Source organism: Equus asinus, chromosome 9, assembly GCF_041296235.1.
Source record: "Equus asinus isolate D_3611 breed Donkey chromosome 9, EquAss-T2T_v2, whole genome shotgun sequence".
NCBI classification, from domain to species: Eukaryota; Metazoa; Chordata; class Mammalia; order Perissodactyla; family Equidae; genus Equus; species Equus asinus.
Window position 1 is genome coordinate 45,466,502 of NC_091798.1, and position 13,393 is coordinate 45,479,894.

Here is a 13,393-nt window from a genome sequence, read left to right on the forward strand (position 1 = left end):
AAAGCAGGCCTGGTCTGGGCACAGCAGGAGCCCTGCACGCACGTGCCGGCGGGAAGCCCGAGGCCAGTGCTGGGGGCTAGCCAAGCCGGCATGGCCGCAGGGAGGGCACTGGGGCTGGCAGGAAGGTGGCTGGCCCTTCCAGGGGCCTTTTGGGGATGCTCATCAGTGTCAGGCTGACTGGGACATGAGCCTCCCTCCCTGAGAGGCCCAGAGAGGAAATGTCCACAGGTGGTGGGAAGGGAAGGAGGCAATCTTCTGTTTATCCACAAACTCTGATTTAGTGGCCACCTGTGCCAGGCTTTGGTGAAGGGGACAAGGACACATGAGCCATGCCCCAGCTGACTAGGGGCCTAGAGCTTATTTCATCTAGAGAAGCCCTTGGGCCTGACTGACCACTCGGACATGGCAAAGTCCTCTCACATTTCCTTTTACATCATGACCCTGTAAGGTGGGAAGGGGCTAGTATTGCCCTCGTTCTAAGATAGGAAATGGAGACGGGAAGGGCAGGGCAGAGAAGGCCTTTCCTAGGGTCTCACAGCCAGTCGAAGGCAGAGCCAGACAGTCTTCTGACTCCCCATCCAGTGCTCCATCCAGTCTTGCAATGATTGTCATCACTGGAGTTGGTATCAGGTAGACACAGCAGCCCATGAGGAAATCCGTCTCTACCTTAGGACCCCAGGCAAGATTGCTACAGGGGTGTCCTGTCACCCTGGCTTCTTTTTGAGACAGTCTGCCCTGGAGCCACAGGACTCGGTTCTCAACCATATTCACTAATTAATTCACAAGATTTTAACACTGTAATGCTGCATGTGTAACTGTCCAGTCCAGTCCCACCTGCTTGGAACTTGCAGTCCCACAGAGGGGATGTAGCAGATGCTGATAACACCCCATCCCAACTGCCTCAGTCAACCGCAGAGGTTATGTGCAGCTTTGGTGGACAATTCCCCATAACACTCGCCAATAGCATCCAACCTCAGGTAGCTGTATCTTCGGCCTCAGGAGTGTGCTGGGTCCTCATCTGGTGAGTCCACAAGTGCTGGATGGCAGGGGAAGTGGGGCTTAACGCTTCCAGGAGCAACACGCAGCCAAGGAGGGATGAAAGTTGGCAGAAGAGTGACCAGATCCCTCTTGTGCAGTGATTCTGAGGCGCACTTGACACAGTCTCTCCCAGGTCCCGTGGGACCCAGCACCAGTCCCCACAGTGGCAACCCACCCTTTGTTGGCTTTCCCCTGCCCCGGCTCACTCCCCTCTTCCCCACACTTCTTGGGATCATCTCCAAGTATACTACTCACCTTAGATCCTTGTCTTGGGGGCTTCTTTGCGGGAGCCCAAACTAAGACAGAGGACAAGCCTCACACAAAAAGCATTGGGTACCAGGCAGAGTGAGAAGATGGAGGGAGGGAAGTGGTTCTGTGTGTGAGGGGGAGGGGGCGGAGCTGGGCCCCAAAGAAAGGGGAAAGGAGCGGAGGGAGAAAGCATTTGAGAGGGGGCCTCCACAGGCTGTGCCTGCTGCAGTCAGAGCACAGGAAGCTTACAGGTCTGGAGGGGACTTCCCTGGATTCTCGAGGCATTGTCATAAGGCTCTATGGTCACTAAAAAGACAAAAAGATCCCCTTATTTATGATGACACAAATTTTCTTTACCTGGAAACCACCAAGACACAGAGGAAATGCTTAAATGACTTTCCAAGTGTGTGGGTAGAAACCTCTGCAATATAAATTATGTTAGTCCTGCCCAGTCATGCAGCAGGTCCCTACAGGTCTCAAACTGGCAGCCCCTGGTGAGCTCATTCAAGACACAGACTTCCACATCTGATACAAGCATCCTCCTCTCCAGAGTCCTCTCAGATGTCCCACCATCCGTGGATCAGTTGGTGAGGAAGCCTGACTGTACTCCGGGCTAGGCCACAGAGGCCCTGGCAATGGGAGCAGGCCCTGGTTCAGGGCTCCCAGGAAACGTTGGCCGTTGCCATTCTCACCATCATCATGGTCAGCCCCCCAGGTGCACTAGGAAACAGTGTTGTGGTCCCCAAGGCTCTGCCATACCCCCTCCAGGGAGCTTCCCTTCAAAGGGTCCAGGGTCCCTCCCTGGGACCCAGGCCTGCCCCAAGCAGGGGCTGAGCACAGAGAGTCATGAAGCTGGGGGAGGCTAGTTTAGATCCCGAGATGTTTCAGCCGTAGCCAAGATGAAGTGAAGAGTAAGCTGTGTGGAGATTTGGGTGGAGAGCATTCCAGATGGAGGGAGCAGTAAATGCTACCACCTGGGCAAGAGCATGCTCTAGTGGCCAGTGCTGCTGAGGTTGTTTCTCCCTCCACACCCCACCTTGCTGGCTGATGAGAGGGACCCAACCCTTGGGTATGAACCTCTCTGCCCAAATTGAATAAGGGAAGGAGGAAGACAGGAATCAGAGGCTGTGTGGGCCAGGCCTCGGGGCCCCCATGCGGCACACAAGGCCAGCCAGGGGCTCAGCTCATTTGGCTCATGGGATCAGCATCACCTGTGCAGAGGGCCTGGCTTGACCTTGAGCCAGCCTCTGGGACGGGGATTATGGGTGACATTTTCTTTCTTTATACTCATTTGCACTTTCTGAGTGTTTTCCAATGGACATGTATCTCTTTCATAAGACAAAGGTTTAAAGCTGGCAGCAGGGTGAGACGCCTTTAGCTGAAGACAGGGTCTGGCAGATTCACAAAGGCCTACAGCTCCCCTCGGAGAGCCACGCCTGTGTGACCCCACGGTGGAACCAGGGCGTCATGAATGAAAAAGTTAAACTGGGACTTGGGAAACTGCCACTTTTACATGCCTTGCTAGGAAGCTGTGCATCCTGGAAACCAGGGCCTCCTCAGGGGAAGCTTTTGCGGGGGCCGTCCTGACTGGAGATGAAGGATGGAGGGCTTCCCAGTGAGAGAGTCTGGACTTTGGAATCTAAAGTGACCATCTCCACAAGTACGGAAATGCCACCATTAGGGTGTCTTTCCTCTGGTGCTCGTGACCCCCCAGAGCTACAGGGACACTAGAGGAGCTCAGTAATATGGGCCAGTGGTTTAAGTGAGGCTGAGACTCATGTAAAGCACAACTGCTCCTGAGATAAAGAAGGATTTAAGATTCTCTTGCAGGAGCCCCTCGATTCATCTCAGGACCCTGTGCCCAGCATAGGTCGGGCACCGTGAGGGCTACAGTGAAGGAAAGGAGGACAGAGGAAGTTTTGCACAGTGTGATCTGCAGACCCTGGCATCCTGTTCCAGCATCCACACTTCCCTCCAGCCTTGTCTTGTTCCCCTCTCCCCCACACACTCGGGCCCAGCCACACCAGCTTCCTCAGGTCTCTGGACACGCTGTACAGCTTTGCTCCTGCACATGCAATCCCTGCTGCCTGGCATATCTTCCCTCTGCCTCCTTCTCCCACAGACTCCCCCATCCTGCAGTTCTCATCCTGAACATCCCTCCCTTGGGGAGACTTCCTTCACCCCAGCCTCGTTAGACCCCCTCTATGTACTCCATTGATGCCCAAGACTGGAAGCTCCATCGTATCCTCAGCATGCCACCCAGCATCTGGCACAGAGTTTGTAAGGAAATGTGGGTAAAAGCATGGGAGGGGCACGTCCGGTGTGGGCCCTAGCAGGGGCAAGACCCTGGAGCCTGGGTTCACCCACCCCTCTCCCCCAAGTTGATTTCTACACATGTGCATACCTTCCTGACCAGGAGGTGTGTGCCTTGCAGTTGCCAGGGTGGAGAAGCCTGTAAACTCACCGTGAACTGTGGGGATGTGATGGGAGGGGCAGAGCCTGGGGAGGTTTCTGCGGCCCACCCAGCAGGACCCACTTCGATGGGTTCCCTAGCCTGCCCGTGTGGGAGGTGTTGACTAGCTGCAGACCCCTGGCCCAGGGCAGCAAGCAGCTCAGAGGATATCTGTGGACCTCCAAGCTCTATAAGGAAGATTGGGGGGTTGGGGGAACCACCGAGGATGAGACCTGTCTTCTCACCCAATTCAGCCTGGCCCGTCTTTCAGGTGGCCTTGCTGTGGCATGTTCTTAGGAGCCTGATCATAACTAGCATTTCTGAGTCGAGCTTCCTATCAACCCCATATCTATCCGCTGTGCACACCACTTCCCAGCATCTGGGCTTGAATGCCTGTCCCCAGGAAACCCTGATGGGCCCTTCCAGGACAGGTCCCTGCAGATCCTCCACACAGAGACTTCCATCACCACCGACACCAGAGCTATCTCCACTGGTCTACCGCATTCAACTTCTGTCCATTTGCCAGGACTAGTTTCACCCTGTTGGGAGCTGAGGGGCAAGATTTGGGCAAAACTATTCTTCTCCTTTCCCAAAACTGGCCTTTATCCAGGCCCAGGAAGAGAAACCCAGCGGGCTGCCACATGGTCCCCTGGGTGGGAGTGGTTTTGTGGTGGGACAAGGCCACTGTTTTCAAACCTGCACAGCTATACGGACTTGAGAATACGGTTTACCAACGGGTGGCCCTAAGAGCTCCTGGGAATGGGTATCCTCCCAGGGCAAGGAGGGACGCTAGCACGGTTAGGGGGTGAGAGAGCCATTCCGTCAGAGCATGGAGACTCCCAGAGAGCAAATAGATTTGATTATATTGAACACAGCAATTGATTTTTTTCTAAATAAACATGCAGGAGGAAACGGTAACGGGCATCTGTTTCTGACAAGAATCAATTGACCCCAAATTGGAAGAAAATCTGGAAACACAAACAAGCACAAGAGAAAGTGATCGGGCCATCCAGGCTTGTCTAGTGAGGGAGGGAGGGCAGGAGACAGACAGACAGACAGACAGACAGACTGACTTCCCCATCAGCCCTTTCCTCACCAAGAAGCTTCCTTGTTTGTTGCTCTTCAGCAAACGTGGTCCCGATAATGATAAGGGGAGAGTAGTTACCATTTTATGAGCCCTTACTCGGTGCCAAGCCAGTGCTAAGCCTTGTATATGCATTTCTTATCTGATCCTCCCAACAGCCTTGTGGGAGGCACAGCTCTCCCACTTCACAGATGAAATCACTGAGGCTCCTTGTCCAAGGTACACTTCAGGCAGCAGCAGAGCTGGGACTCAAACCCAGAGGACTCTGGAACCAGTGCTCTCCAGCACTGCTTTGTGTTGAGTCTCCAACCCTGAGCTATTACCTGGTGCCCTAAACTGGCCTTAGAATTAAGGGGAGGAGCGTCAGGCCCCAGACAGTCCATCCCCAGCGGTGCATAGGCCTTCTACCTGGAATGGATGGTGAGAAGCCTGTGCCCGGACTCCAGGACTCAGCAGAGCCAGGTGCCAGAAGTACTGCATCCCCAGGGGGTGGGGATGTGGGGCTGGAGGGACTGTCCTGCTCTGCTAATAGCCCCGCAGCCTCAGTTTATAGGCTGAGCCCTGTATGGGGTTCATCCTAGTGGCCTGTCGCCAGCAAGATAAACTATGTCAGTCGCAGTGCATCACAGGCCTCATTTGCCAGAACACTGTGTGGTTCTGATGCTGTTCGGCAAGCACGCCTGTGATGAAAGGCCTGAGAGTAATGGGCTGTGTGCTTCGGCTTTAATTCCGTAAAGCTTCCTTGTGTTTCTTGGTCACAGACTTGTGTACCCATGTTTGTTTTGAAGTAATCCAGCTCGGGGAGTGTACCTAATTAACTAAAGCAGGGCTTATTAGTCCTGTTAACTAAAACTCCCTAATCTATAAGGCCAAGTATTCAAAAGCAGTCTCTAAGGTAGGATTAAGGCAAAAATGAGCTCTTACAAAGTGGAATTGGGGCCAGCTTTCCTAAAGCCTCTGTGGGGCCACAGCTGTGCGTTCCCCTAGATGAACTCCCCCATTCCATCCGGCAATCACTCTGTGTCTGGCAGGTAGTAGGAGCTCAGGAAACACCTGTGGGATGAACAGGCCCCCTCCAGCATCTGCGTCATGCGCAGCACGTGTCCAGTGCTTAGTAAATGTTGATAGGATGGGTTGGTGGGCAGACAGACAAACAGGTCCAGTCCACTCCAGTTGCCCCCTGCACTGCAGAGTAAATGCCCAGTAACCCTGTATGAACAGGATGGATGACTGTTCTCTCAAGACCAAGGGAGGAGTCTTGCTGCCATAACCTCATCTCCTCTTCCAGGTGACCCGTGCACCATGGCCGACTACGCCCGCCTGAAGAATGTCCTTCTGGCGATCCAGACCCGCCTGCAGCCACCCCAAGAAGGGGACAGCAGACAAGACCCTGCCTCCCAGAAGCGCCTCCTGGTGGAATCTCTGTTTAAGGACTTGGACGCAGATGGCGACGGCCACCTCAGCAGCAATGAACTGGCTCAGGTGGGTATTACGGAGGAATCTGGTTTCCCATTCAGCACGGGGAGATGCACATGAGGAGAGTCCTTTGTAACAGGACACCAAGGAGGCCTCTCTCCTGCAAGAGAAACTCTTCTCCCGGGGAACCGAGAGCTCGTGCTCAATGCCTCCGAGAATATCTTACAAACGAAACAATGTCAGTGTCTTTTCCCCACCAGCCACCTTCAGCCAATATTTACAAACAAGCTTTGAAGCATCTCAGCTAGCTGGCAAACACACACTTCAAAGGGGCTGGTCTCTGATGTTTTCATTAGGAAATACATCTTTTCTTCCTTGAGTCTGTTACTTTCCTGAGCAGGAAGGTGAAAAGGAAACAGGTTTGGTTTCCACCAAATATTGGGGCTGTGACCTGGGTGTCCCCGAGTCCTCTCCCCTAGGATCTCGCCATTCTTTAGTATCCAGATATCAACAACCCAAACCCCAGCCTGCTTGCTTGCAGGAAGCCTTGCATCCGGACCCAGACACTGCTCTTCTGCTGGGAAATCACTTGGATTGGGCCCTGTAGTTTGCTTCCCTCTCCAAACACAGCACCCGTGTCCCTTTGTCCAGCTCCGAGGTGATGTGAGGGCAGTTAGTGTCTACAGCAGAAAAAGCGAGGAAGGAGCAACCCGGGGCACGAGCCACTGCCAGCTGCAGGGAGGGCCTATAGGGTCCCGTGGCAGAAAGGCAGGCTGGGTGGGCCGGAAGGGCCTGCATTCCTGCTCCTGCTCTGCTCGTTTGCCTCGACAGGCCTGGGGCCCTGGAGCCACACCAGGAAGGTGCAAAGATAGGCAAGGTGGGCCAGATCAGCCTCCCCAGGCTGGCTGGTGGGGTGGGGGCAGCTCCTCCTGGAGACCACAGAGTGCCCACCGAGAGGACAGTAACAAGAATGAGTCCCCAAGTTTGATGCCACTTTAAAAGAAATCCTTCACGTCACACAGTGACCTTACCAAGGCTAGGCCAAGTCACTGGGAAGGACTGGGCTGGGGAGTGCCCTAGCATTTATTGAGCACCCACTGTGTGCTTGGCACTAAGCAAGGCCCTTTACCTATGATGCAACAAACACTACTAACATGCAGTAGAGGCGCTGAGAATGTAGGCTTTACGGTCAAACGGCCTGAGCTCCAGTCTCGCCTCCAGCATTTACTAGCTAGTGTCTTGAGAAAAAGCCTCTCCTCTCTGTGCCTCCTTTTCTTGTCTGTGAACCTCACCAGGTAATCAGGAGGGTTAAATGAGCTAACACATGTGAAGTACTCGGCACAGTGTCTGGCACATAGTGCGTCCCAACAGGTGACAGTGGTCAGTATGGTTGTCATCATCATCGTCTTCATTGTTATTTCCTCCTTAAACTTCCAGCCATCCTCTGCTGTGAAGTAGGTACCACTGTGATCCCCACTCCACAGATATTTTTAGATGAGGAAACCAAAGCTCCAGGAAATCAAGCGATTGGCCTGAGTTGGTGGAGCTAAAACGAAACCCAGGCGGTCAGATGTGTGTCACCTGCTCTCCTCCCAGTATGGGGTCTCCCTGGGGGAGAACAGCTCCCACCAGGAGGTTCCAGCTGGTCCTCTCAAGGTCTGTGGGGCCAGCAAGTGCCCACAAAACCCAAGTATGGAGCAGTCACTGGAGGCTTTGTCATGCAGGGTCCCCCTCTCAAGGCCCTCTACTTCAGCCAGTGCAGAGCCTGCTTCCAGGCAGCACACTGGGAACCACAGAGCCTAAGGCACTTGCAGACTCCACTCTGCACACCCACACCTGGGCAACACTTGCAAGTCCATGCAGGGCCTGCATGCCAGGCGGCCTGGTGCCCACAACCTCTCAGGCACATACCATGCCAGCCATGCCAGCCAGCCTGTCACCACCTCCATCAGCACTTGGTCCCCAGCAATGGCTAAGACCCCCAGAGGCAGGGGCAGGGACCCACAGATGACCTGAGGTGCTCTGGGAAAAGCCTAGGTCCTGTTAGTGACAGTTACCTACAGGAAGAGCCATCTGGCGATTCCCCGCGCTACAGGCTGTGCAGGCAATGCCCTGTGCAGGCAGCGCCCTGGGCAGGCGGCTCTGGCTTGCCCTGGACAGAGGCAGCTGTGGGCTCTTGGCATCCCAGCCCCGCGTGGCTCCCAGGTGACTGCCAAGTAAACAGAACCTTCCTGGGCGTGTTGCTCTAACCTGGCAGAGACATGCCCTGTGGCACCTGAAGCCATTAACAGGCGTGGTAATTGGACTATGATTTCCTCTTTAAAATTTAATGTATTTAAAATCCATTTCATAAACCTGCCAAGCAGAGCCCAGCTAATGTGGGCCTTTCCTTGACACTGAATCAAATGCGTTGGGGAAAAACTTGGTCATATGAAAAGTTAATCAATTTCCGATGCAGAAATGGACAAAGGGAAATTTACATCTTTGGGAGATTGATTTCGGGCGTTCTGGTTGATCTCCCTTTTATCGAACACTCTCACTTGCCGGGTGAAGGGTCATTTTTTTAACATTATCACATTAAATTGCCTTTAATATAGCAGGCCAAGCTGAGACTGTTAAATAAAGAGAAAATGCCTCTGTCTCCCTTAAAACAAAATGAAATTATTTCCTCTCTCCTGAGATTTTATTCTGATCATTTTCCTGGCAAGACTCTAGTTCCAGATGCACCACCAGCCTCTGGCTCCAGCTGAGTGAGGGCGCCTGGAATTTCTATCCTTAGTCACCTCGTGGCATGTGGCTGGTCATGTTGGGGAGGCCTCTGTGCCCTGCGGCCCAAGCCACGTCCAGGAAGGAGTTCACAAGGGCCCACCCATGGCCCCTGTGTCAGAATCCCAAGAGCAAACATTTGTGTCCCCGGCAGGACAGGGCAGGCAGAGATGGGGCCTCGGGCCTATGTCAGTAGAACAGCGGCTGCCCCTTTCTGGGACGCTGTGCTGCAGCTAGGAGGAGCTGCCCAGAGATTGCTAAGAGGTGGTGGAGGGTGGGGAGGGACACACTGGTGGAGCAACGACCTTCCAGCTCTCCACAGCTGGGAGCCAGGAGACCTCAGCTCCCATGCTGAGTTCAGCCACTGTTTGCTGGGTTTATCTCATCAGGTCCCTTCTCTTATCTGTTTCTGCATCTATAGCATGAAGGGATGGACTGGTAGCCTCAAGGACCCTTCCCGTCTCAGACTGTCTGGGGTCTGTCAGCCCAGACTGAACACTAATCCCAACTCTGCCCCAACCACTGTGTGATCTTGGGAGAGTCCCCTGCCCTCTCTGAGCCTCAGTTTTCTCATCTATAAAATGAGAGGCTCAGACAAGACAAAAACAAAGCTTCAGGTGCTGGAGTCCTCCCCCTCCCTCAGGCAGTGGCACAGCCTGAGCCGTTTCCCAGCAATGCCCACAGCTCTGAACTCGCTCTGACTCTGGCCCTGTTGCCTGCCCGCAGCACGTGCTGAAGGAGCAGGACCTGGAGGAGGACTTCTTGGGGTGCTCACCGGGTGACCTCCTCCGGTTTGATGACTACAACAAGGACGGCTCCCTGACCCTCCATGAGTTCTACACAGCCTTCCGTAAGTCAGGCCCCAGTGGGCAAATGGGATTGTTTCCACAGGCATTCCTGCACCAAAATGATGTCAAGGGTCTGGAGTCTGTATTCAGTTGTGTCCAAGATTGGCTTCTTTTATAGGTGAAAGCAGTTGAATTTGTTTTGCCACAAGCCTGAGCTTTAAGGGTGGGGAGAGGGACGCTGGCTCTGTTCCTTTTGGATAAAAGCTCTTCTCACTGTCGTTAGAGGAACCCAGGACTGCGATTTAAGTGTGGCTGGGAGGGCACTGCGGGACACCCCTGGGGGATTCTCTAACTGCACATGGAGGGAGCAGATTTAGGGGTATCCCCAGGCTGTGGCCTGGCCCCATTGGGAATCCCTGCCTGGAGGCAAATCCTGCAGGAGGGTTCTGGAGACTCGGCCAGCAGGAGAGGGACGATGGAGAGTGAAGGTCCAGGTTGAAGAGAGGCGGGGAATCCCTGGAGAACAGAAGGGAGATGCTCTGTGTGAGAAGAGAGGAAGTGCTGGGAGTGGACCTTCTGGGGCGTCCCGGTGCCTATCGCAAGTGGGTAGGATGAGCCAAGGACCTGTGTCTTTCCTTGAGGGGCTCCTCCAAGAGATTAGCTCGTGTCAACCGTAGATGGAGCTGGGACAGGGCTTCCAAAAGACGCGAGATGCGAGAACGAGCCCCAGAAGGCTCCAGACAGAGGTCAGCAGCGAGGAGAGGGAAAAGCAGTGCTGAGCACAAACTTGAGACAAGAGGGACCATTCTTGGCCCCAAGAGATGAAGCCCCTTTATGTCAGACAGCATTCAGGCTCTGCTTAAAGCAGGTAACGTATGCACCCTGTGTGAAGCTCCCAGCTCCTAACTGCAGGCCCTGGAATTTGGAAAGTAGGTGCGAGACTCCCAGGCTGCACTAGTACCCTGAGCCACAGACCCCGGCATCTACACCCCCAACGCCAACCGCTACCTGGAGTTCTGTTTTTCAGAAAGGTACTCCTGCTTCCTGTTGACATCTCTTTGTGCTGCTGTTATTCCATTCACAAGGCCTGAGAAGGAGCCCTTGTGATTCGTTGGCAAGAAGGACTCTTGTGGCAGGTAGAAGAGGTGCTTGCGAATAAGAGGAGAGAAACGAGTGTGATTCCTCCCTGTGGGAAATGCCCGTGAGCTTGACGCAAGCAGTGCCTTTCCAGTTCATGGCATCCTTATTGCCAAGGACCAAAGCCCAACCCCCAGTTACAGGGCCCTGCTTGATATCCCACGATGCGGTTCGGTTCCCCAGCCTCCTCCTCCTCCCTGCTCACTATTAAAACGCCTGTCTACGTGGAGTAGTTCATCATAAGGTGTGAACGTCTGGAGGGCTTAACCTGCATGTGGATGGTGTTTGCTGTGTGGATCAAAGAGCTTATTCCATGCAATAAATCTCTAAGAACCCAGCAACTCAATAGACCTAGCTCATGAGAGCCGATGGTTAGATCTTCAGGACTTTCACAAAGCAAATAATTGTATAGTTGGTAGCTTCAAATCAGCGGTAGTGGGAGTATTTACACCATGGAAATTTACACCATACAAATGCTACAAAAGCAGAGGAGAGGTGCTTTCTTCCTCTGGAGAGCCAATTGTTAAGCACTGACCTGCACACACTGGACAAGACCCTCCCTCCTGTCCTCAGCGTCCACCTCCTGCAGTATCCTCTCCCTCCACCTTCCCCCAAACCGAGACCCCCGATGATTCCAATCCCACAGACATGAACAAGAAGAGTAGATGTCAGGGCAGATGGCCAAGAGAGCAGCCCTACCCATCGGGGAAAGCAGCAGCGTGTGTCCTGGGGACAGTTCTGAGATATTCCCAGCAATGCTTTCTGTGCTCAGGCCCCTCTGCAAAAGGCACTATGAAGGAAAAGGTGGGTACATTTTAAGAGTCAGGGGCCAAGGTTGGCCTTCAGGAATTTGGGGTATACACCAGTCACCACCACTCAGATGTCCCACGGTGGCATCGTTAAGCAGAGAATGGCACTGCTCAGGCACCATCCTGGTACCCGGTATTGCAGAAGCCTCTGCTTCCTGAGCTCTGTTCCTGGGAATCAGTCTGGGGCTGAACAGGAGACTGTTGGCTTTACTCTTGAGGAGGTGGAAGCATCCCTGTTGCCCCCGATGAAAGAGAAGGCCACCTGGCCTCCCTAACAAGGGTCATTATAAACCTGAGCTGCCCTTGGGAAAGAAGGGACATCGTCACCTCACCTCCAGCCATGTATCGATAGAGAGCAATGTGGATTATTCGTCCTTGATCCCTAGATTATTGTTTGAAAAGCTTTATAATCATCATTTTTAAAGCAAATTAGGTTCTATTGTCGCCTTGGACTTCTTTTGAACCAGACAGCCAAACCATTCATCACAGCCCTACCCAAATAATAAATATGCAATAAAATGTAAACTCGCAGCCATGAAGAAAGCCACAGAATGAGTTAATCCACTATAAAGACTTGACATGTGGCCACCAGGAGCACACGGGGATCAATGGTTTTTTAAAGTCATGGGAACTCTGCATTCACATAGCTCTGGGAATGGATTTATGGTTCAGTGAATGTTAAATAGGTAATTGAAATGAGACTTATAGGTACAACTTATTACCCAGAAATCAATGGGCATTAAAGAAATCTCACTAAAACTCAGAAAGTAATATCTCAAATGTTTCAGCAACAACATTTTGGATTTAATTTTAAATACTGGAGCTGATGGGCTAGCAGAGGTTGAGACTTTAAAATTGTATTTTCTAGTCTACTTTGCCAGGTCCTTGGGTACTAGGCAGGGCAGAGTCTGTGGGGTGACTCCTGGCATGGGCTCGGTCTCTCTATTAAAGGATGTGTTTGGAGGCCTTTTTCCTGGACAGGTGGGTTGTATTTACAAGTTCATGGTGTTGGGTGGGTCTCCCCTAAATGATGTCTTCTCATGCAGCTGGCCTAGCCCAGGCTGGGCCACTCTTTGCCATTGTCTGCAGGTGGCTGACGCCAGTGCCAAGAATCCCATGGCTGGGGGCTGCCATACTCAGCTTAGGTGGTTCACAGTGGGGCTGCACCCTCCTTCTGGCTCTGCAGAACAGGTGGCCCCTCCCAAGAGAGGAGGGCAGAGGCCAGGTCCCTTAGCCATGGCAGGCAGTTCAGTCTCTTTCTCTCAGATGGCGCTACGGCTCTCATCACCCATCTCTGTGCAGTGACAGGAGTGAAACATAAGGGTGGCCTCCCTCTCTTCCTCCATTCCATTCCTTCTTCCATTCCTCTCTTCAGGTTGCTTTGGCTTTCCCTATCACAGGCTGAACTTGGAACTAAAGACCCCTCAGCACGTGCCCTCGACCCTTCCCTCCTCCCCAAACCAGCTGCAGGACCACCAGTCCCTGCTGTGAGGCAGAGACCCAGGCTCCATGGTCACTGGGGAGCAAGATGCTTACCAGCCCTGTCTGTTCCTCATGATAAATTAATCTAAAAGTTGCTCATTTAAAAAGCTTTTCAATAATGCATGTTTTTGCACTTTTCTGAATGCTTGGGTTGGGATTATGGGAAAAACAT

At 53.1% G+C, this 13,393-nt stretch overlaps 1 protein-coding gene across 4 annotated transcripts in view; it reads left to right on the plus strand.

Annotated features, from left to right (window-relative positions):
- The window catches only part of FSTL4 (follistatin like 4), a 399,058-nt gene that overhangs the window by 270,026 nt on the left and 115,639 nt on the right, over positions 1 to 13,393 (plus strand). For all 4 annotated transcript variants that reach the window (XM_070517384.1, XM_070517383.1, XM_014856745.3 and 1 more), the window contains exons 5-6: positions 6,112 to 6,305; positions 9,732 to 9,855. In XM_070517384.1, the coding sequence (XP_070373485.1) occupies positions 6,112 to 6,305; positions 9,732 to 9,855 (318 nt within the window). The remainder of the gene's footprint in view (positions 1 to 6,111; positions 6,306 to 9,731; positions 9,856 to 13,393) is intronic.